The 20,349-nt window shown below is 59.4% G+C and overlaps 2 protein-coding genes across 2 annotated transcripts; both read right to left on the bottom strand.

Annotated features, from left to right (window-relative positions):
* Window positions 1-37: 37 nt before the first annotated feature.
* tafazzin (tafazzin, phospholipid-lysophospholipid transacylase) lies at window positions 38-7,008 on the bottom strand (the record flags this gene model as incomplete). Its single annotated transcript, XM_060823206.1, has 6 exons — window positions 6,870-7,008; window positions 5,624-6,460; window positions 3,525-3,653; window positions 2,915-2,960; window positions 1,830-1,915; window positions 38-118 (listed from the first exon to the last, which is right to left on the bottom strand). Coding segments are annotated over exons 2-6 (451 nt in total), but the record flags the coding sequence as incomplete, so codon positions are not given.
* Window positions 7,009-9,206: 2,198 nt separating this feature from the next.
* On the bottom strand, window positions 9,207-20,322 carry LOC132813603 (mitochondrial carnitine/acylcarnitine carrier protein-like; the record flags this gene model as incomplete). Its single annotated transcript, XM_060823208.1, has 8 exons — window positions 9,207-9,373; window positions 12,326-12,450; window positions 13,628-13,737; window positions 15,207-15,279; window positions 17,152-17,269; window positions 18,659-18,749; window positions 19,726-19,853; window positions 20,206-20,322. Coding segments are annotated over 8 exons (828 nt in total), but the record flags the coding sequence as incomplete, so codon positions are not given.
* Between the last annotated feature and the right edge of the window lie 27 nt (window positions 20,323-20,349).

Raw genomic sequence — 20,349 nt, 5'->3', positions numbered from 1 at the left:
CCCCAAGTGTGGCCCAGTGGGAACGCCGGACACCCACCTTCCGGGAAAAAGTGGATCCAGTCTCCACCGTTGAGTTTCTCCAGGAGAAAGTCCATCCCTCTCTGGTACACCCCATCGCCTGACGAGAGAGGAGACAGAAAGAGAGGGAGAGTCACAGCCAGCAGACTTGGAATCTCTGTGGGTGTTAATCCAACTCCACTCAGTAACCCCTCTCCCCCCAGGGCCCTGTGTTACTGACTGTATCCCTACTGATGTTAATCCAGCTCCCTCACACTGTCCCTCAGTAACCCCTCTCCCCCCCAGGGCCCTGTGTTACTGACTGTATCCCTACTGATGTTTATCCAGCTCCCTCACACTGTCCCTCAGTAACCCCTCTCCCCCCCAGGGCCCTGCGTTACTGACTGTATCCCTACTGATGTTAATCCAGCTCCCTCACACTGTCCCTCAGTATCCCCTCTCCCCCCAGGGCCCTGTGTTACTGACTGTATCCCTACTGATGTTAATCCAGCTCCCCCACACGGTCACTCAGTAACCCCTCTCCCCCCAGGGCCCTGTGTTACTGACTGTATCCCTACTGATGTTATTCCAGCTCCCTCACACTGTCACTCAGTAACCCCTCTCCTCCCCCAGGGCCCTGTGTTACTGACTGTATCCCTACTGATGTTAATCCAGCTCCCTCACACTGTCCCTCACTAACCCCTCTCCCCCCCCAGGGCCCTGTGTTACTGACTGTATCCCTACTGATGTTAATCCAGCTCCCCCACACTGTCACTCAGTAACCCCTCTCCCCCCCCAGGGCCCTGTGTTACTGACTGTATCCCTACTGATGTTAATCCAGCTCCCTCACACTGTCACTCAGTAACCCCTCTCCTCCCCCAGGGCCCTGTGTTACTGACTGTATCTCTACTGATGTTAATCCAGCTCCCTCACACTGTCACTCAGTAACCCCTCTCCCCCCCAGGGCCCTGTGGTACTGACTGTATCCCTACTGATGTTAATCCAGCTCCCCCACACTGTCCCTCAATAACCCCTCTCCCCCCCAGGGCCCTGTGTTACTGACTGTATCCCTACTGATGTTAATCCAGCTCCCTCACACTGTCACTCAGTAACCCCTCTCCCCCCCAGGGCCCTGTGTTACTGACTGTATCTCTACTGATGTTAATCCAGCTCCCTCACACTGTCACTCAGTAACCCCTCTCCCCCCCAGTGCCCTGTGTTACTGACTGTATCCCTACTGATGTTAATCCAGCTCCCCCACACTGTCACTCAGTAACCCTCTCCCCCCCAGGGCCCTGTGTTACTGACTGTATTCCTACTGATGTTAATCCAGCTCCCTCACACTGTCACTCAGTAACCCCTCTCCCCCCCAGGGCCCTGTGTTACTGACTGTATCCCTACTGATGTTAATCCAGCTCCCTCACACTGTCACTCAGTAACCCCTCTCCCCCCCAGGGCCTGTGTTACTGACTGTATCTCTACTGATGTTAATCCAGCTCCCTCACACTGTCACTCAGTAACCCCTCTCCCCCCCAGTGCCCTGTGTTACTGACTGTATCCCTACTGATGTTAATCCAGCTCCCTCACACTGTCACTCAGTAACCCCTCTCCCCCCCAGGGCCCTGTGTTACTGACTGTATTCCTACTGATGTTAATCCAGCTCCCTCACACTGTCACTCAGTAACCCCTCTCCCCCCCAGGGCCTGTGTTACTGACTGTATCCCTACTGATGTTAATCCAGCTCCCTCACACTGTCACTCAGTAACCCCTCTCCCCCCCAGTGCCCTGTGTTACTGACTGTATCCCGACTGATGTTAATCCCGCTCACTCACCTCGAATGACAGGCACGCATTTCCCTAGACTGAAAAATTTCGAGTGTAACTCCTTGGTGAAGCAGATATCAGCAGCTGCAGGGGTCCTGGGAGTCCGAGAGACAGAGAGAGAGAGAGAGAGAGGGGGAGAGAGAGTGGGGGAGAGAGAGAGAGTGGGGGAGAGAGAGAGGGGTAGAGAGAGAAAGAGAGAGAGTGGGGGAGAGAGAGAGAGAGACAGAGAGAGAGAGAGAAAGAGAAAGGCAGAGGGAGAGAAAGAGACAGACAGGGAAAGGCAGAGAGACAGAGAGATAGAGAGAGAGAGGTGCAGAGAGAGAGGAGCAGAGAGCGAGAGAGAAAGGCAGAGAGAGTGAGAGAGAGAGAAAGGCGGGGGGGGCAGAGAGAGAGAGAGAAAGGCAGAGAGAGGAGCAGACAGAGAGAGAAGCAGACAGAGAGAGAGAGAAAGAGAAAGGCAGAGAGAGAGAGAAAGAGAGCGAGAGAGGGAGGCAGAGAGAGAGAGTGAGAGAGTGAGAGAGAGAGATAGAGAGAGAGATAGAGAGTGAGAGAGCGAGAGCGAGAGAGAGAGGGAGAGAGAGTGAAGCATGTTAACTGCCCGTGTGTGGCATTGTTCCCCATCACTGGCCTTCCCCACCAACTCCCACCTCGCACCGGCTCATTCCCCCCCCGCCTCCACTCCACTCCGGGACTCCGTCCATCACGTGGACAGCAGACAGTGGCTTGAGTGAGGTCCTGGGGTCAGTCAGAGGGTCACCGTACCGTGGACCATCTCCATGAGGTCAAAGCATCGTGGGCCTCGACCCAATTTGACGGGTTGGGATTCAGAACGTTGGAGCGTCCGGGACAACTGGGAAGGGTCGCTGTTTGGCAGTTCCACATAAAGGAGGCGAAGTGTAGAGGGAGCTTTCCTCTATCAAACCCCCTGTCCCTGGGAGTGGGGGACAGTGTAGAGGGAGCTTTCTGCTGTATCTAACCCCTTTCCCCTGGGAGTGGGGGACAGTGTAGAGGGAGCTTTCCTCTGTATCTAACCCCCCTGTCCCTGGGAGTGGGGGACAGTGTAGAGGGAGCTTTCCTCAGTATCTAGCACTCACCATCGCATTCGCCTGATGTTCTTCAAATGTTTTAGCTCCAAGACCCCTGGGTTGGGGAAGCAGAGAACAGGAAGGTTTACAAAGAGAATAGACACTCACTGATAAACACTGTCAGCACCAGCACAACCGTGCTCTGCCTGGCACTGAGACACACACACACACTCACACACACACACACACACACACTCACATATACAGACACGCAACAACACACTCACACACAGACAGAAACACACATATACCCACACACTCACACATATACACACACACACACACATTCACACACCCACGCATGGTTTCACACACACAAAACCAGAATCTCACGAACCCACACACAATCTCACATTCACGTATAGGCACCCAGCCTCTCACACTCCGAACCTCACGCACATACGCACACACCCATTCACACTCATAGGCTCTCGCACACACACACACTCTCACACGCACAGATGCACACTCACCCTCACGCACATAACACAAACACACACACAGACACACTCTCACCTGCACGTGCTCGCACACACAGTCACTCACGCTTAGTCACACACACACACACACACACGCTGGCATGCACACCCTCTCACATCCACATCCTGCCACGCCTCACCCCAGATGTGTGGGTCGTCCATACAGGACTGGTGGTTGGCGACAGTGATGAGGGGCTTCCCTTGGGGCCGTTTCTCAATCAGCTCATAGAGCACTTCCCTGTTGTGGACAGTCAGGCAGTTCATGTACTCTGTAAACAGGGAGGCCAGAGAGGTGAGGGTGTGTCCCTCACATCCACACTGTTCCCCCATCACAGGGAGAACACCCTCTCCCACAGCACGGACACTACCACAGCACCCGCTCCCTCAGCACGGACCCTCCCACAGCGCCCGCTCCCTAAGCACTGACCCTCCCACAGCACCCGCTCCCTCAGCACGGACCCTCCCACAGCACCCACTCCCACAGCACTGACCCTCCCACAGCACCCGCTCCCTCAGCACGGACCCTCCCACAGCACCCGCTCCCTCAGCACGGACCCTCCCACAGCACCCACTCCCACAGCACTGACCCTCCCACAGCACCCGCTCCCTCAGCACGGACCCTCCCACAGCACCCACTCCCACAGCACTGACCCTCCCTCAGCACGGACTCTCCCACAGCACCCGCTCCCTCAGCACTGACCCTCCCACAGCACCCGCTCCCTCAGCACGGACCCTCCCACAGCACCCACCCCCTCAGCACTGACCCTCCCTCAGCACTGACCCTCCACAGCACCCACTCCCTCAGCACAGACCCTCCCTCAGCACCCACCCCCTCAGCACTGACCCTCCCTCAGCACCCACTGCCCTCAGCACTGACCCTCCCACAGCGCCCACTCCCTCAGCACTGACCCTCCCACAGCACCCACTCCCTCAGCACTGACCCTCCCACAGCACTGACCCTCCCTCAGCACTGACCCTCACACAGCACTGACCCTCCCTCAGCACCCACCCCTCAGCACTGACCCTCCCTCAGTACTGACCCTCCCACAGCGCCCGCTCCCACAGCGCTGACCATCCCACAGCGCCCGCTCCCTCAGCACTGACCCTCCCACAGCACCCACTCCCTCAGCACAGACCCTCCCACAGCACCCACGCCCTCAGCACTGACCCTCCCACAGCGCCCGCTCCCACAGCGCTGACCATCCCACAGCGCCCGCTCCCTCAGCAATGACCCTCCCACAACGCCCGCTGCCTCACTGCTTACCCTCCCACAGCGCCAACTCCCTCTGCACTGACCCTCCCACAGCGCCCGCTCCCACAGCGCTGACCATCCCACAGCACCCGCTCCCTCAGCAATGACCCTCCCACAACGCCCGCTCCCTCACTGCTGACCCCCCCACAGCACCAACTCCCTCTGCACTGACCCTCCCACAGCGCCTGCTCCCTCAGCACTGACCCTCCCACATCGCCTGCTCCCTCAGTGCTGACCCTCCCACAGCGCTCGCTCCCTCAGCACTGACCCTCCCACAGCACCCACTCCCTCAGCACTGACCTTCCAACAGTGCCCGCTCCCTCAGCACTGACCCTCCCACAGCACCCACTCCCTCAGCACTGACCTTCCAACAGTGCCCGCTTCTTCAGCACTGACCCTCCCACAGCACCCACTCCCTCGGTGCTGACCTTCCAACAGTGCCCTCTTCTTCAGCACTGACCCTCCCACAGCGCCAACTCCCTTGGCACAGCCCCAGCCTGTTCAGCCTCTCCCTGTAGCTCAAACCCTCTAACATCCTTGTAAATCTTTTCTGAACCCTTTCAAGTTTCACAACATCTTTCCGATAGGAAGGAGACCAGAATTGCACGCAATATTCCAACAGCGGCCTAACCAATGTCCTGTACAGCCGCAACATGACCTCCCAACTCCTGTACTCAATACTCTGACCAATAAAGGAAAGCATACCAAACGCTGCCTTCACTATCCTATCTACCTGCAACTCCACAGAGCACTCGTTTCATCTCTGCCCATCTCGATCTGCCTCTCTCTAGCCCCTCTCAGGCCGTCACTGCCTCGTCCCCCCCTCTCTCTCTCTCTCTCTCTGCTGTCTCTTCCCCATTCCCCTCCTCCAGTCCTCTGGTCAGCGTTTCTCTCTCTCTCTCTCTTCGATCACCTCCCTCCCCCATCCCCTCGCTGCCCAGCAGCAGGGCGGCCAGGTAATGAGGTCACGTCCGGCCCACACTCAACTGGTCAAGACGCGGCTATAGATGCCCACCATGGCTGTGACCATGGCACTGCTGAGCGTCCAGGTCCAGCCCTGACGGCTTGGGAACGGCCACTTTACATCTAGCGGCATTCCTGGTGGGTTATGGACGAGGGTGGAGCGTAAGGACACGGGACAAAACGACCCCGGGTAGGGGGGGGGAACAGCCGATCCTTTGGGATCGACTCTCAATTGAATCAAGAGCCCTTAATGGCCAAGGCAAGAGATCAATTGAGGCGAGAGACTGGATTGGCCGAGGTGGCAGTCCGGGATTGACCAAGACGGCAGTCCGGATTGGCGAAGACGAGAGTCTGGATTTCCCGAGACGGGAGTCCGGATTTCTGAAGACGGGAGTCCCGGTTGGTCAAGACGGGAGCCTGTATTGGTGAAGAAGATAGTTCGGATTTCCCGAGACGGGAGTCTGGATTTCTGAAGACGGGAGTCCCGGTTGGTCAAGACGGGAATCTGGACTGGTGAAGAAGATAGTTCGGATTTCCCGAGACGGGAGTCTGGATTTCTGAAGACGGGAGTCCCGGTTGGTCAAGACGGGAGCCTGGATTGGTGAAGAAGATAGTTCGGATTTCCTGAGACGGGAGTCTGGATTTCTGAAGACGGGAGTCCCGGTTGGTCAAGACGGGAGCCTGGATTGGTGAAGAAGATAGTTCGGATTTCCCGAGACGGGAGTCCGGATTTCTCAAGACCAGAGTCGTCCGGGGTGCTGCGCCGGGCTGGTAGATCTCCAGACGCCGATCCGGCCGGCGCCCGCGGATCGTTGGTTGGGGGGGAGGGGGGGGCGGAGGAGCGGGAGCGTTGGCGATGTCCTGCGGCGGGAAAGAGAAGGGTCAAAGGTCAAGAGACGCCAACGTCCATGCCCAAACATCTGCGGCCAACGCCCCGCCCGACGTAAACGCCCCGGGGACGGAGCTCCAGAACCGTGCGTTGCCATCGACCTCCCCCACGTCCGCCCCCCCCAAAAAGAAACCCTCCCTCGGGTGCGGGAGACGCCACCCTGAACTTTGACCCCCACCCACCCACCCAACGAGGGAAAGGTCAAGTGGCGTTTCGCCCTCGACAAGGGGCGTATTCTGCGATGGCGCGTTCCCTCCTTCCGAAAACAAAATAAATTTTCTGCCCCCCCCCCCACCACCAAATCCTCCACTCCAATTTAAAAAAGGAAATTTAAAAATAAAAGATTTCCAAAATAAAAGGATATTCAGTCCAGGGGCCGACCTTGGAGGATTCAAGATTACTTTGGGGGATTTATGGTTGTTGTTAAAATAATAGAATTTTTGGGCTGGGGGGGGCAGGGGGGCGAGCTGAAGGGATCCCCGCACCAGAGACCGAGGCTTCAAAGCCGCCCCCAGGAATGACTAGGCCGCCGTTGCCTCGGGCGACGGGGAGGGGGCGTGGCCTCCCCCGCCGCGGCTTTTTTTGTCGCCGCTGCGCGTGCGCACACCCGGGGAGGCCGCTGGGAAATGTAGTCTTCCACCACCGCCCCCCCCGAACCGCCGCCGGGACCACGTGACCGCGCCGCCGTTTATATTAAATTATTTTCACTCCGGACCGGTGAGCCCCCCACTCCTTTCCTGATGCCTCTTCCGCCCCATCGACCAAGAGTGAAAAGGACTTTGCTCTCAGGGGTTTATTCGCCCCGAGAGGTCAGTTGAGGTCGCTGGGCATGCGCGTCAGCCTCCGCAGAGACTTCTGGGATTTGTAGTCTTCTGCCGCAACACGCCTGGCGGCCATCTTGCTTGTGTGGCCAATGGGCCATTGACCAAGTGGGCTTCCAGTTGGGTTTGGGAACTTCCTCCATCCCCTTTTTCCTTTAACCCCTTTTCATTTCATTCGTGATGGTTCGAGAGGAAAGCGAGTACCCTTTCCCCAAACTTCCCCACAGCCTCCTATTGCGGGGTCATACTGTTCCAAATACGAGAGGCTGAATGGCCACCTCGACCTGTGCGACAGGTTTGAGAAAGTGGGCTGAATGGCCTCCTGTTGCCGTGGAACAGGCTCGAGGAGGACGGCGGACAGCGCCTGTTCCCTCAACACTGACCCTCCCACAGCGCCCGCTCCCTCAGCGCCGACCCTCCCACAGCACCCGCTCCCTCGGCACTGACCCTCCCGCAGAGCCCGCTCCCTCGGCGCTGACCCTCCCACAGCACCCACTCCCTCGGCACTGACCCTCCCACAGCACCCACTCCCTCAGCACTGACCCTCCCACAGCGCCCGCTCCCTCAGCACTGACCCTCCCACAGCCCCCGCTCCCTCAGCACTGACCCTCCACAGCACCTGCTCCCTCAGCGCTGACCCTCCCACAGCACCTGCTCCCTCAGCGCTGACCCTCACACTGCGCCCGCTCCCTCAGCGCTGACCCTCCCACAGCACCCACTCCCTCAGCACTGACCCTCCCACAGCCCCCGCTCCCTCAGCGCTGACCCTCCCACAGCACCCACTCCCTCAGCACTGACCCTCCCACAGCCCCCGCTCCCTCAGCGCTGACCCTACCACAGCACCCGCTCCCTCAGCGCTGACCCTACCACAGCACCCGCTCCCTCAGCACTGACACTCACACTGCGCCCGCTCCCTCAGCACTGACCCTCACACTGCGCCCGCTCCCTCAGCACCGACCCTCACACTGCACCCGCTCCCTCAGCACCGACCCTTGCACAGCACTCGCTCCCTCAGCGCTGACCCTCCCACAGCACTCGCTCCCTCAGCACTCGCTCCCTCAGCACTGACCCTCCCACAGCACCCACACCCTCAGCACTGACCCTCCACAGCACCCACACCCTCAGCACTGACCCTCCCTCAGCACTGACCCTCCCACAGCACCCACTCCCTCAGCACTGACCCTCCCACAGCGCCCGCTCCCTCAGCACTGACCCTCCCACAGCGCCCGCTCCCTCAGCGCTGACCCCCTGACAGCGCCCACTCCCTCAGCGCTGACCCTCCCACAGCGCCCGCTCCCTCAGCGCTGACCCCCTGACAGCGCCCACTCCCTCAGCGCTGACCCCCTGACAGCGCCCACTCCCTCAGCGCTGACCCTCCCACAGCACCCGCTCCCTCAGCACTGACCCTCCCACAGCGCCCACTCCCTCAGCACTGACCCTCCCTCAGCGCTGACCCTCCCACAGCACCCACTCCCTCAGCGCTGACCCTCCCTCAGCGCTGACCCCCTGACAGTGCAGTCAACCATCAAATGAGACAATTATTGCTGAATAATATCTTTATTCCCGAAACATTTGTTCCCAGGACAGACTGAGGTCGGAACATTTCACCCGTCCTTAATTGACTCTGGCCCCCAACCACCACTTCCGTCTTGCTGGGGGCCATTTCTGTGAGGTGGCAAGGAAGGTGCCCCTCTCCCAGGTCCGACGGGAGAGGCTTTGGAGCCACACGTAGGCTGAGACCGGGCAGACGGGGTAGGGGTCTCCCTCCCCGTGCCTCTCCCGCGCCAAGCCGAAGCCTGTGAATGTCAGCTCGCCTGTGGGAATCGATCCCACCCACCCACCCTGGGAACGGAGACCCCATGGTCCCGTCAGTGCCGTTTCACCGGGACGTTGCGGTGGGGTGGGTGGCACCACCTGACGACCTCCAAGTGTCGGGGTGGGTGTAAGGGGGGTGGGGAAAGAGGGTCAAACGCCCTTCCCTCCCCCCCTCCCACGGTGTCAGTCCTCCTCCGGGAAGATCCAGTTGATGAACCGCATGCCCATCTCGAAGCCCAGGAAACAGGCCTGGCGGATACAAGGAGCTCGGTTAGACGGCGCACCGACGACCGACAGCTAACTGCCGCTCTCTCTCTCTCTCTCTCTCTCACACACGTGCACCTGAACGCAAATCGGTCCCAACGTTTGGCGGGGCAGGGGTGTCTGTGTGACCATTCGTCCATCCGCCTCCTGGTGGTGGGCAGGGGCAGTTCCTATCCCAGCCTCCGACATGTTTTGAAGTAGAAGACGTGTACTGTACCTTTAAGAGAGACTGAACGCTGTTTTGCCGAGAGTTGGCAGGCACGTGTCATGTGACTGACTCGCCATCTCAGTGTGTACAGGAAACCCGAAAATGCATCGCATTTGGCGGTCTTCACCACTGTTCGAATTTAACCAATCAGTTTAAGTTATGCCCCAGGATACTAAAACCCAATCGAAATTGAATCTCTTGTTTTTGCCACATCGAGCCAATGAGACGATCCGATGTTTGGGGTTTAAACAAACCGGCACTAATGAGGGTTAGCCAGAGAGCGAGAACGACCCCCAACCATTTAGAGAGAGAGACTGTCATCCAAAATGCTCTCTATCTATGTTCTTATGGGTGCCATGTTGGCTGAGTGATTAGCACTGCTGTCTCCCAGTGCCAGGGACCCGGGTTCGATCCCACCTCGAGCGACTGTGTGGAATTTGCACATTCTCCCCACAGTGTCTAATGGGTTTCCGCTCACAATCCAAAGATGTGCAGGTTAGGGGGGAATTGGCCATGCTAAATTGTCCCCGTAGTGCCCAGGGATGTGCAGGTTAGGGTGGATTGGCTGTGCTAAATTGTCCCCGTAGTGCCCAGGGACGTGCAGGTTAGGGTGGATTGGCCGTGCTACATTGTCCCTGTAGTGCCCAGGGATGTGCAGGTTAGGATGGATTGGCCGTGCTAAATTGTCCCCGTAGTGTCCAAGGATGTGCAGGTTAGGGTGGGTTAGCCGTGCTAAATTGTCCCCGTAGTGTCCAAGGATGTGCAGGTTAGGGTGGGTTAGCCGTGCTAAATTGTCCCCGTAGTGCCCAGGGGTGTGCAGGTTAGGGTGGATTGGCCGTGCTAAATTGTCCCATAGTGCCCAGGGATGTGCAGGTTAGGGTGGATTGGCCGTGCTAAATTGTCCCGTAGTGCTCAGGGATGTGTGGGTTTGGGATGTATTAGTCAGGGGGAAATGTCGAGTAATAGGGGAGGGGTGGGTCACTCTTCGGAGGGTCGGTGTGGACTTGTTGGGCCGAAGGGCCTGTTTCCACACTGTCAGGGATTCTAATTCTTAATTCCCTTCTTCGCAACGAAAGTCTGAAATCGTCCCCGAGCGATCTGCGTGCCAAAAAAGACACACGATGGTGTCTGGTTTGGAACATTAAGTTGATGTAATTTTCACAGGGTGCTTGATTGGATCGATATATTGTTCTCGATTCGGATGGGAGATAACATATCTTTAAGGGATAGGGGGCTTCGAGTTGTCAATAGTTGTCCGTTTTTAGATTTTAAAGAATAAAATTGTTTTCTTCCCCCGCCTTTGAACTGTGGAATTTTGGGTGTTCTCGGTTACTGAGACTTGAACACATTAGCAGGTGAGGTGCGCTTTTCCACCCCAACACGTCCCCGTTCCTGCCCGCTCACGCCGCCCCTCGCGTCGGATGGAACCTCCCGGTATCGGGCCAGACGCTCTGAGGAGGACGTCACAATTGGCAGGGGGAGGGAAGCGGACTCTGAGCCGTTTGCAGCTCGACGCACCGGCCACCTGACGAACGACAGTTCACCGCCGGCCTCTTGCGCCGGGCGCCTGAACGCAAGTCGATGACAGCCACTCCACCACCACTACCCCCCACCCTGCTCGGAGTGAGTTGGTTTGAGACACGCGCGGCCTCTCGCTGTCATCTGCCCCCTCCCCCCCCAACCCTGCCTGCTTGGGTATTCTTGAGAAGTGTCCTGATGGGAGGTTCGACTAAGACGTGAGCCACCTGTCGGTATCCTGAACTCCCATGTCGCTCGTGAGCAATTTATAATGGGCTGAGGAATCCAGACTGATGTCCGAGAGGACAGAAACAGACCCTTCGGCCCATCCCGTCCGTGCCGACCCAGATATCCTAACCTCATCCAGTCCCCGTTCCCCAGCACTTGGCCCATCTCCCCCTAAACCCTTCCTATCCATGTCCCCCCACCATCCTTTTAAATGTTGTCATTGTACCAGCCCCCACCACTTCCTCTGGCAGCTCGTTCCACACACGCACCACCCTCTGAGGGGAAAAGTTACCCCTCAGGTCCCTTTCCCCCTCTCACCTTAAACCTAACCCCCTCAAGTTCTGGACTCCCCCACCCCAGGGGGAAAAACCTTGTCTATTTACCCTATCCATGTCCCCCCCTCATGATTTTATAAACCTCTATAAGGTCACCCCTCAGCCTCCTACGCTCCGGGGAAAACAGCCCCCGGCCTATCCAGCCCCTCCCTGTAGCTCAACCCTTTCCCAACATCCTTCCTGTAGCGGGGAGACCAGAATCGAACGCGGTATTCCCAAAGCGGCCTCACCGATACAGCCGCAACCTGACCTCCCGACTCCTGTCCTCAATACTCTGACCAATAAAGGAAAGCATACCAACGCCTCCTTCACTATCCTATCTACCTGCGACTCCACTTTCAAGGAGCTATGAACCTGCACTCCAAGGTCTCTTTGTTCAGCAACTCTCCCCAGGACCTGACCGTTAAGTCCTGCTAAGATTTGCTTTCCCAAAATGCAGCCCCTCACATTTATCGGAATTAAACTCCATCTGCCCCTTCTCGGCCCATTGGCCCATCTGGTCCAGATCCTGTTGTAATCTGAGGGAACCCTCTTCGCTGTCCACTACACCTCCAATGTCAGTCTCATCTGTAAACGTACTAACTATTGCTCCTCTTCACATCCAGAATGTTTATTAATGGGGAGCTTTCAGAACCCGAGGTATCTTACCGCATTAGCTGGGAACGCCCGCAACATAACGGCAGAGAAACCCTTGTAGAGAGCGCGGAAACCCTCTTCCCGGATCAACTCCCGAAGGACATCACGGAAACCGTTCAGATACTTGGTGTCAGGAGCTGGGTTTAGCAGAAGGCAGAGTTCCATGTTCAGAGAAGGTAACTTCAGCACAGACTCTCACACACTCACTCTCTCACACACACACACACACACGCACACACACACTCTCACACACACTCTCACTGGGGTATGGGCTCTCTCACACACACACACACACACACTCACACAGACTCTCACACACTCACTCACACACGCGCACACACACACAGACTCTCACTGGGGTATGGGCTCTCTCTGTCTCTCACACACACACACACAGACTCTCACAGGGGTACGGGCTCTCCCCACACAAACAGACAGATACACACAGACACACTCTCACACGCAGACACACACACAAAGTGGAAGAGGTGACAGAGATAGGGGGGGGTGTAGGAGGGGACAGAGATAGGGAGGGGGTGTAGGGGCTGGAGGAGGGGACAGAGATAGGGAGGGGGTGTAGGGGGCTGGAGGAGGGGACAGAGATAGGGAGGGGGTGTAGGGGGCTGGAGGAAGGGACGGAGATAAGGAGGGGGTGTAGGGGCTGGAGGAGGGGACGGAGATAGGGAGGGGGTGTAGGGGGCTGGAGGAGGGGACGGAGATAGGGAGGGGGTGTAGGGGGCTGGAGGAGGGGACGGAGATAGGGAGGGGGTGTAGGGGGCTGGAGGAGGGGACGGAGATAGGGAGGGGGTGTAGGGGGCTGGAGGAGGGGACGGAGATAGGGAGGGGGTGTAGGGGGCTGGAGGAGGGGACGGAGATAAGGAGGGGGTGTAGGAGGGGACAGAGATAGGGAGGGGGAGTAGGGGGCTGGAGGAGGTGTCGGCGATAGGGAGGGGGTGTAGGGGGCTGGAGGAGGGGACGGAGATAGGGAGGGGGTGTAGGGGGCTGGAGGAGGGGACGGAGATAGGGAGGGGGTGTAGGGGGCTGGAGGAGGTGTCGGAGATAGGGAGGGGGTGTAGGGGACTGGAGGAGGGGACGGAGATATGGAGGGGGTGTAGGGCTGGAGGAGGGGACAGAGATAGGGAGGGGGTGTAGGGAGCTGGAGGAGGGGATGGAGATAGGGAGGGGGTGTAGGGGGCTGGAGGAGGGGACGGAGATAGGGAGGGGGTGTAGGGGGCTGGAGGAGGGGACGGAGATAGGGAGGGGGTGTAGGGGCTGGAGGAGGTGCGTCCCCTCTCACCCGACGTCATCACTCACCAGTCTGGAAGCGAGACTTGACCACGTCGGCTGGCATGGCTACCATCCAGTTGATGACCCCTGCCATTCCACCGGCCAAGAGGATTCTGGGAGTGGTCAGCTGAGCAACGCTGGAGGAGGGAGGGAATTCGAGAGGAAGGACGTCTTTTGAGGGGGTTTGGGGGTGCGGTGGGCAGGGGGAGGTGGGGAGTGGGGTGCCCGTGAGCAGACGGGTCTGGGGGGGTTGGGGGGATGCTGATACACCATGGGCAACTCACCCACCCGCACACGGCAACACAACCAACTCCTCTCTCCCTCACCTCAGGAGGTGACCGCTCTTAGATTCCCCCCCCCCCCACTGCCCCACCCCCTTCTCCCCCACCATTTGTCCCTCTCTCTACCCCACTCCTGCTCGCTCCCCCCGATGACAAATCCCTCAGACTATTGAGTACAGGAGTCGGGAGGTCATGTTGCGGCTGTACAGGACATTGGTTAGGCCACTGTTGGGATATCGCGTATAATTCTGGTCTCCTTCCTATCGGAACGATGTTGTGAAAGGGTTCAGGAAAGATTTACAAGGATGTTGGAGGGTTTGAGCTACAGGGAGAGGCTGAACAGGCTGGGGCTGTTTTCCCTGGAGCGTCAGAGGCTGAGGGGTGACCTTATAGAGGTTTACAAAATTATGAGGGGGGGCGTGGATAGGGTAAATAGACAAGGTCTTTTCCCCCTGGGGTGGGGGAGCCCAGAACTAGAGGTTTATAAAATCATGAGGGGGGACATGGATAGGGTAAATAGACAAGGTCTTTTCCCCCTCGGGTGGGGGAGCCCAGAACTAGAGGGGCAAAGGTTTAGGGTGAGAGGGGAAAGATATAAAAGAGACCTAAGGGGTAACGTTTTCCCCAGAGGGTGGTGCGTGTGTGGGACGAGCTGCCAGAGGAAGTGGTGGGGGCTGGTACAATGACAACATTTAAGAGGCATTTGGATGGGGATATGAATAGGAAGGGTTTGGAGGGAGATGGGCCGGGTGCTGGCAGGTGGGACTAGATTGGGTTGGGATATCTGGGCCAGCATGGACGGGTTGGACCGAAGGGTCTGTTTCCATGCTGGACATCTCGATGACTCTTCTGATGATCCGATGTGAACCAAATCCGCCGCCAACACCCGCCTTCCGCTCTGAGTGTCTAAATCCCCGTCTCCCAGTCCTCCCCCACCCCTCAGCTGAAGCCCCAAGAACACCCTCCCCCACCCCACCTTGCTTCCAAACGACCCTATTTGCTCTCCCACCTCAACCCTCCCAGCTGCCCGCAAGACCCCTTCCCAGCTCCCGCACAAAGATAGCCCCGAGGGAGGGAGGGAGGATCTCCGTCTTTCCCCAAATTCCCGGTGGAATGCCTTCGGGCGTCAGGTGGGAGGTTGACCCCGGAATGGCGCATCCCGACGCCATTTCAGGTGACTTGGCGTTCCCCGTGCGGTGTCACGCAAGGAGAATGACTCCCCCGGCAAACTCTCCGGGACGTGGTGAGGTTTTGGGGTGGTGACACAAGGTGTCGAGTTACGGCCTCCCACCCTGTCAACTGGGGTAGGTATGGTCAGCACTGACCTTTCACCCTGGGGGGTCAAGACATCCTTCAGCCATTCGTAACTCAGGAAGTAGACGCCATTGGCCGGGAGATCTGACAGGAGAGAAAGCGGACATTGGATAGAGGAGATCGGCAGCGGCGCTGACCCTTCCACAGCGCCCGCTCCCTCAGCACTGACCCTTCCACAGCGCCCGCTCCCTCAGCACTGACCCTTCCACAGCGCCCGCTCCCTCAGCACTGACCCTCTCACAGCGCCCGCTCCCTCAGCACTGACCCTTCCACAGCACCCACTCCCTCAGCACTGACCCTCCCACAGCACCCGCTCCCTCAGCACTGACCATCCCACAGCCCCCGCTCCCTCAGCACTGACCCTCCCACAGCACCCACTCCCTCAGCACTGACCCTCCCACAGCCCACTCCCTCAGCACTGACCCTCCCACAGCACCCGCTCCCTCAGCACTGACCATCCCACAGCACCCGCTCCCTCAGCACTGACCATCCCACAGCCCCCGCTCCCTCAGCACTGACCCTTCCACAGCACCCACTCCCTCAGCACTGACCCTCCCACAGCACCCGCTCCTCAGCACTGACCATCCCACAGCCCCCGCTCCCTCAGCACTGACCCTCCCACAGCACCCGCTCCTCAGCACTGACCCTCCCACAGCACCCGCTCCCTCAGCGCTGACCCTCCTACAGCACCCACTCCGTCAGCGCTGACCCTCCCACAGCACCCGCTCCCTCAGCACTGACCATCCCACAGCACCCGCTCCCTCAGCACTGACCCTCCCACAGCACCGCTCCCTCAGCACTGACCCTCCACAGCCCCCACTCCCTCAGCGCTGACCCTCCTACAGCACCCACTCCGTCAGCGCTGACCCTCCCACAGCACCGCTCCCTCAGCACTGACCATCCCACAGCACCCGCTCCCTCAGCACTGACCCTCCCACAGCACCGCTCCCTCAGCGCTGACCCTCCCACAGCGCCCGCTCCCTCAGCACTGACCTCCCACAGCACCCACTCCCTCAGCACTGACCCTCCACAGCGCCCACTCCCTCAGCCTGACCCTCCCACAGCACCGCTCCCTCAGCACCGACCCTCCCACAGCACCCACTCCCTCAGCACTGACCCTCCCACGCGCCCACTCCCTCAGCACTGACCCTCCCACAGCACCCGCTCCCTCAGCACCGACCCTCCCACAGCACCCACTCCCTCAGCACTGACCCTCCCACAGCGCCCACTCCCTCAGCACTGACCCTCCTACAGCACCCACTCCCTCAGCACCGACCCTCCCACAGCACTGACCCTCCCACAGCCCCGCTCCCTCAGCACTGACCCTCCCACAGCCCCCGCTCCCTCAGCACTGACCCTCCCACAGCGCCCACTCCCTCAGCACTGACCCTCCCACAGCACCGCTCCCTCAGCACCGACCCTCCCACAGCGCCCGCTCCCTCAGCACCGACCCTCCCACAGCCCTCACTCCCTCAGCGCTGACCCTCCTACAGCCCTCACTCCCTCAGCACCGACCCTCCCACAGCGCCCGCTCCCTCAGCACTGACCCTCCCACAGCGCCCACTCCTCAGCACTGACCCTCCCACAGCACCCGCTCCCTCAGCACCGACCCTCCCACAGCGCCCGCTCCCTCAGCACTGACCCTCCACAGCGCCCGCTCCCTCAGCACTGACACTCCCACAGCGCCCGCTCCCTCAGCACTGACCCCCCACGCACCCCCTCCCTCAGCACTGACACTCCCACAGCGCCCGCTCCCTCAGCACTGACCCTCCACAGCACCCGCTCCCTCAGCACTGACCCTCCCACACTGCCCACTCACTCAGCACTGACCCTCCCACAGCACCCACTCACTCAGCACTGACCCTCCCACAGCACCCACTCCGTCAGCAATGGCCCTCCGACCGTATGGGAGCCCACACTGCGATACCAGCAGGTGTCTGCGCCCGATTCACTTACCCCTCAGTAACGTGATGCAGGTCCCTTTGTAGATACCGGCCAGACCGGACATTTTGTAGAGTTGCCTCACACAATCCCCGGGTCCCGAAAACCTCCTGTCCCCACTTCCTGTCTGCACCTAAAGCAGTAGCAGTTGACCGTTAGCGATCCACCTATCCCAAGATTCCCCCACCGCCCCTTGCCAGGAGTTCTCCTCCTCCCCTGTTCCTTGAGTTAGCTCCAGGTATCGCACCATCATTACTTTGGGCTGTTGGATGCTGGCTTTGACCATGTGACTTTCAAAATGGGGTCAAAAAGTGGTGCAGCCTCACAGTGAGACACTGAGGCCAGACTTGGCAATGCACAAACGAATGCTATTTCAGCCGCAGGGAGAGGGACAGCGAAACAGAGATCAGGGACAGCAAGGACTGGGTGTCTTGCTCCCTCTTACCTTCTGTTCCCTTCACACCATTCTACAGAAAAAGGCTCGGTGGTTAGTGCTGCTGCCTCACAGCTCCAGGGGCCTGGGTTCGATTCCAGCCTCAGGGCAACTGTCAATGTGGAGTGTCTGCGTGGATTTCCTCTGGGTGCTCCGGTTTCCTCCCACAGTCCAAAGATGCAGGTTAGGGTGGGTTGGCCGTGCTAAATTGTCCCCGTAGTGCCCAGGGATGTGCAGGTTAGGGTGGATTGGCCGTGCTAAATTGTCCCCGTAGTGCCCAGGGATGTGCGGGTTAGGGTGGATTGGCCGTGCTAAATTGTCCCCGTAGTGCCCAAGGATGTGCAGGTTAGGGTGGATTCGCCATGCTAAATTGTCCCTGTAGTGCCCAGGGATGTGCGGGTTAGGGTGGATTGGCCGTGCTAAATTGTCCCGTAGTGCCCAGGGATGTGCAGGTTAGGGTGGATTGGTCGTGCTAAATTGTCCCCGTAGTGCCCAAGGATGTGCAGGTTAGGGTGGATTGCCGTGCTAAATTGTCCCCGTAGTGCCCAGGGATGTGCAGGTTAGGGTGGATTGGCCGTGCGAATTTGCCCCAGGAGTATAACCCTGAAGGAGCGGCCATTATCATTCCCAGTTGTGATGGTGTGGTACGAGTGGCAGGTACAGAAGGTGCTGTCGGCGAACCTTGTACACCTTGTAAATGGTACATGGGACAATTTAACGGCCCCTCCACGTCAGCGTTGGAGCTCTGCCGAGCATTCCTAATGAGCCCAGCTACCCCGGAGGTGGGAGGGAAGGGTGTGTTGGAGCCCAGCCGGGCATTCCTAATGAGCCCAGCTACCCTGGGGGTGGGAGGGAAGGGTGTGTTGGAGCCCAGCCGAGCATTCCTAATGAGCCCAGCTACCTCGGGGGTGGGACGGAATGTTGGAGTTCAGCCGAGCATTCCTTATGAGCCCAGCTACCTCGGGGGGTGGGAGGGAGGGAGTGTTGAAGGTGGTGATTAGCGTGTCGATTGAGCGCGGGGAGGGGAGGGAGGGGCGGAGTCAGGGCCAGCAAGAGTGACCAATAGGAAATGTATTTTCCATCCCTCACCTGTAATAGGCACTTGATTCTCTCGACAGGACTCAGGATAACGGTGCTGAACACACCAGAGACCATCCCGGCAACAAACAGCTGAGGCCTTCTGTTAGATAGAGAGCAACACCGAATTAACATACATCCGCCTGCCCGCTCCCTCAGCACTGACCTCCCTCAGCACCCACTCCCTCAGCACTGACCCTCCCACAGCACCCACTCCCTCAGCACTGACCCTCCCACAGCACCCACTCCCTCAGCACTGACCCTCCCACAGCACCCACTCCCTCAGCACTGACTCTCCCACAGCGCCCGCTCCCTCAGCGCTGACCCTCCCACAGCACCCACTCCTCAGCACTGACCCTCCTACAGCCCCCACTCCCTCAGCACTGACCCTCCCACAGCACCCGCTCCCTCAGCACTGACACTCCCACAGCACCCGCTCCCTCAGCACTGACCCTCCCACAGCACCCATTCCCTCAGCACTGACCCTCCCACAGCACCCACTCCCTCAGCACTGACCCTCCCACAGCACCACTCCCTCAGCACTGACCCTCCCACAGCACCCGCTCCCTCAACACTGACCCTCCCACAGCACCCACTCCCTCAGCACTGACCCTCCCACAGTACCCGCTCCCTCAGCACTGACCCTCCCACAGCACCCACTCCCTCAGTACTGACCCTCCCACAGCACCCACTCCCTCAGCACTGACCCTCCCACAGCACCACTCCCTCAGCACTGACCCTCCCACAGCCCCCGCTCCCTCAGCACAGACCCACCCACAGCCCCCGCTCCCTCAGCACTGACCCTCCCACAGCCCCCGCTCCCTCAGCACTGACGCTCCCTCAGCACTTACCCTCCCACAGCACCCGCTCCCTCAGCAGTGACCCTCCCACAGCACCCACTCCCTCAGCACTGACCTCCCACAGCACCCGCTCCCTCAGCACTGACCCTCCCACAGCACCCGCTCCCTCAGCACTGACCCTCCCACAGCACCCACTCCCTCAGCACTGACCCTCCACAGCGCCCACTCCCTCAGCACTGACCCTCCCACAGCACTGACCCTCCCACAGTGCCCACTCACGAGAGGGGGTCTTCGGGGTGCCGCTGCTGTAGTTTCTTGCCCACGCCATACCCAAAGAAGATGACAGCGGTGATGGGAGTGATCGCAAGAAGGGGAGCACCCATCCCCTTGTAGAGCCCGGAGAGTCCCTGAGGGAGACAGGGAGAGTGAGAGAGAAACTGGGAGCCCCTCCTCCTCCAGCCTGTTACACAGGGACACGAGGCCATTCAGCCCCTCCTCCTCCAGCCTGTTACACAGGAACAAGAGGCCGTTCAGCCCCTCCTCCTCCAGCCTGTTACACAGGAACACAAGGCCATTCAGCCCCTCTCCTCCAGCCTGTTACACAGGAACAGGAGGCCGTTCGGCCGCTCCCTCCTCCAGCCTGTTACACAGGAACACAAGGCCATTCAGGCCCTCCTCCTCCAGCCTGTTACACAGGAACAGGAGGCCGTTCGGCCCCTCCTCCTTCTCCAGGCTGAGGGAGGGGCAGCACTGCCTCACCTCATTCACAACAGTCTTCCTCAGACAATCCAGGGCCCCACGGTACAGCAGAGTGCGGCCTAGGGCAGGCTTCGGCTGAGTCTGCAGTCGGACCTGTATGTGTGGTGAGGACGGAGGGCGGGGGACAGAGGGTGGGGAGGAAGG

The sequence above is a fragment of the Hemiscyllium ocellatum genome, unplaced genomic scaffold (genome assembly GCF_020745735.1).
Source record: "Hemiscyllium ocellatum isolate sHemOce1 unplaced genomic scaffold, sHemOce1.pat.X.cur. scaffold_3897_pat_ctg1, whole genome shotgun sequence".
NCBI lineage: Eukaryota > Metazoa > Chordata > Chondrichthyes > Orectolobiformes > Hemiscylliidae > Hemiscyllium > Hemiscyllium ocellatum.
Note: the sequence above shows the minus strand (reverse complement) of the source record. Positions and strands in the feature narration are given on the sequence as shown.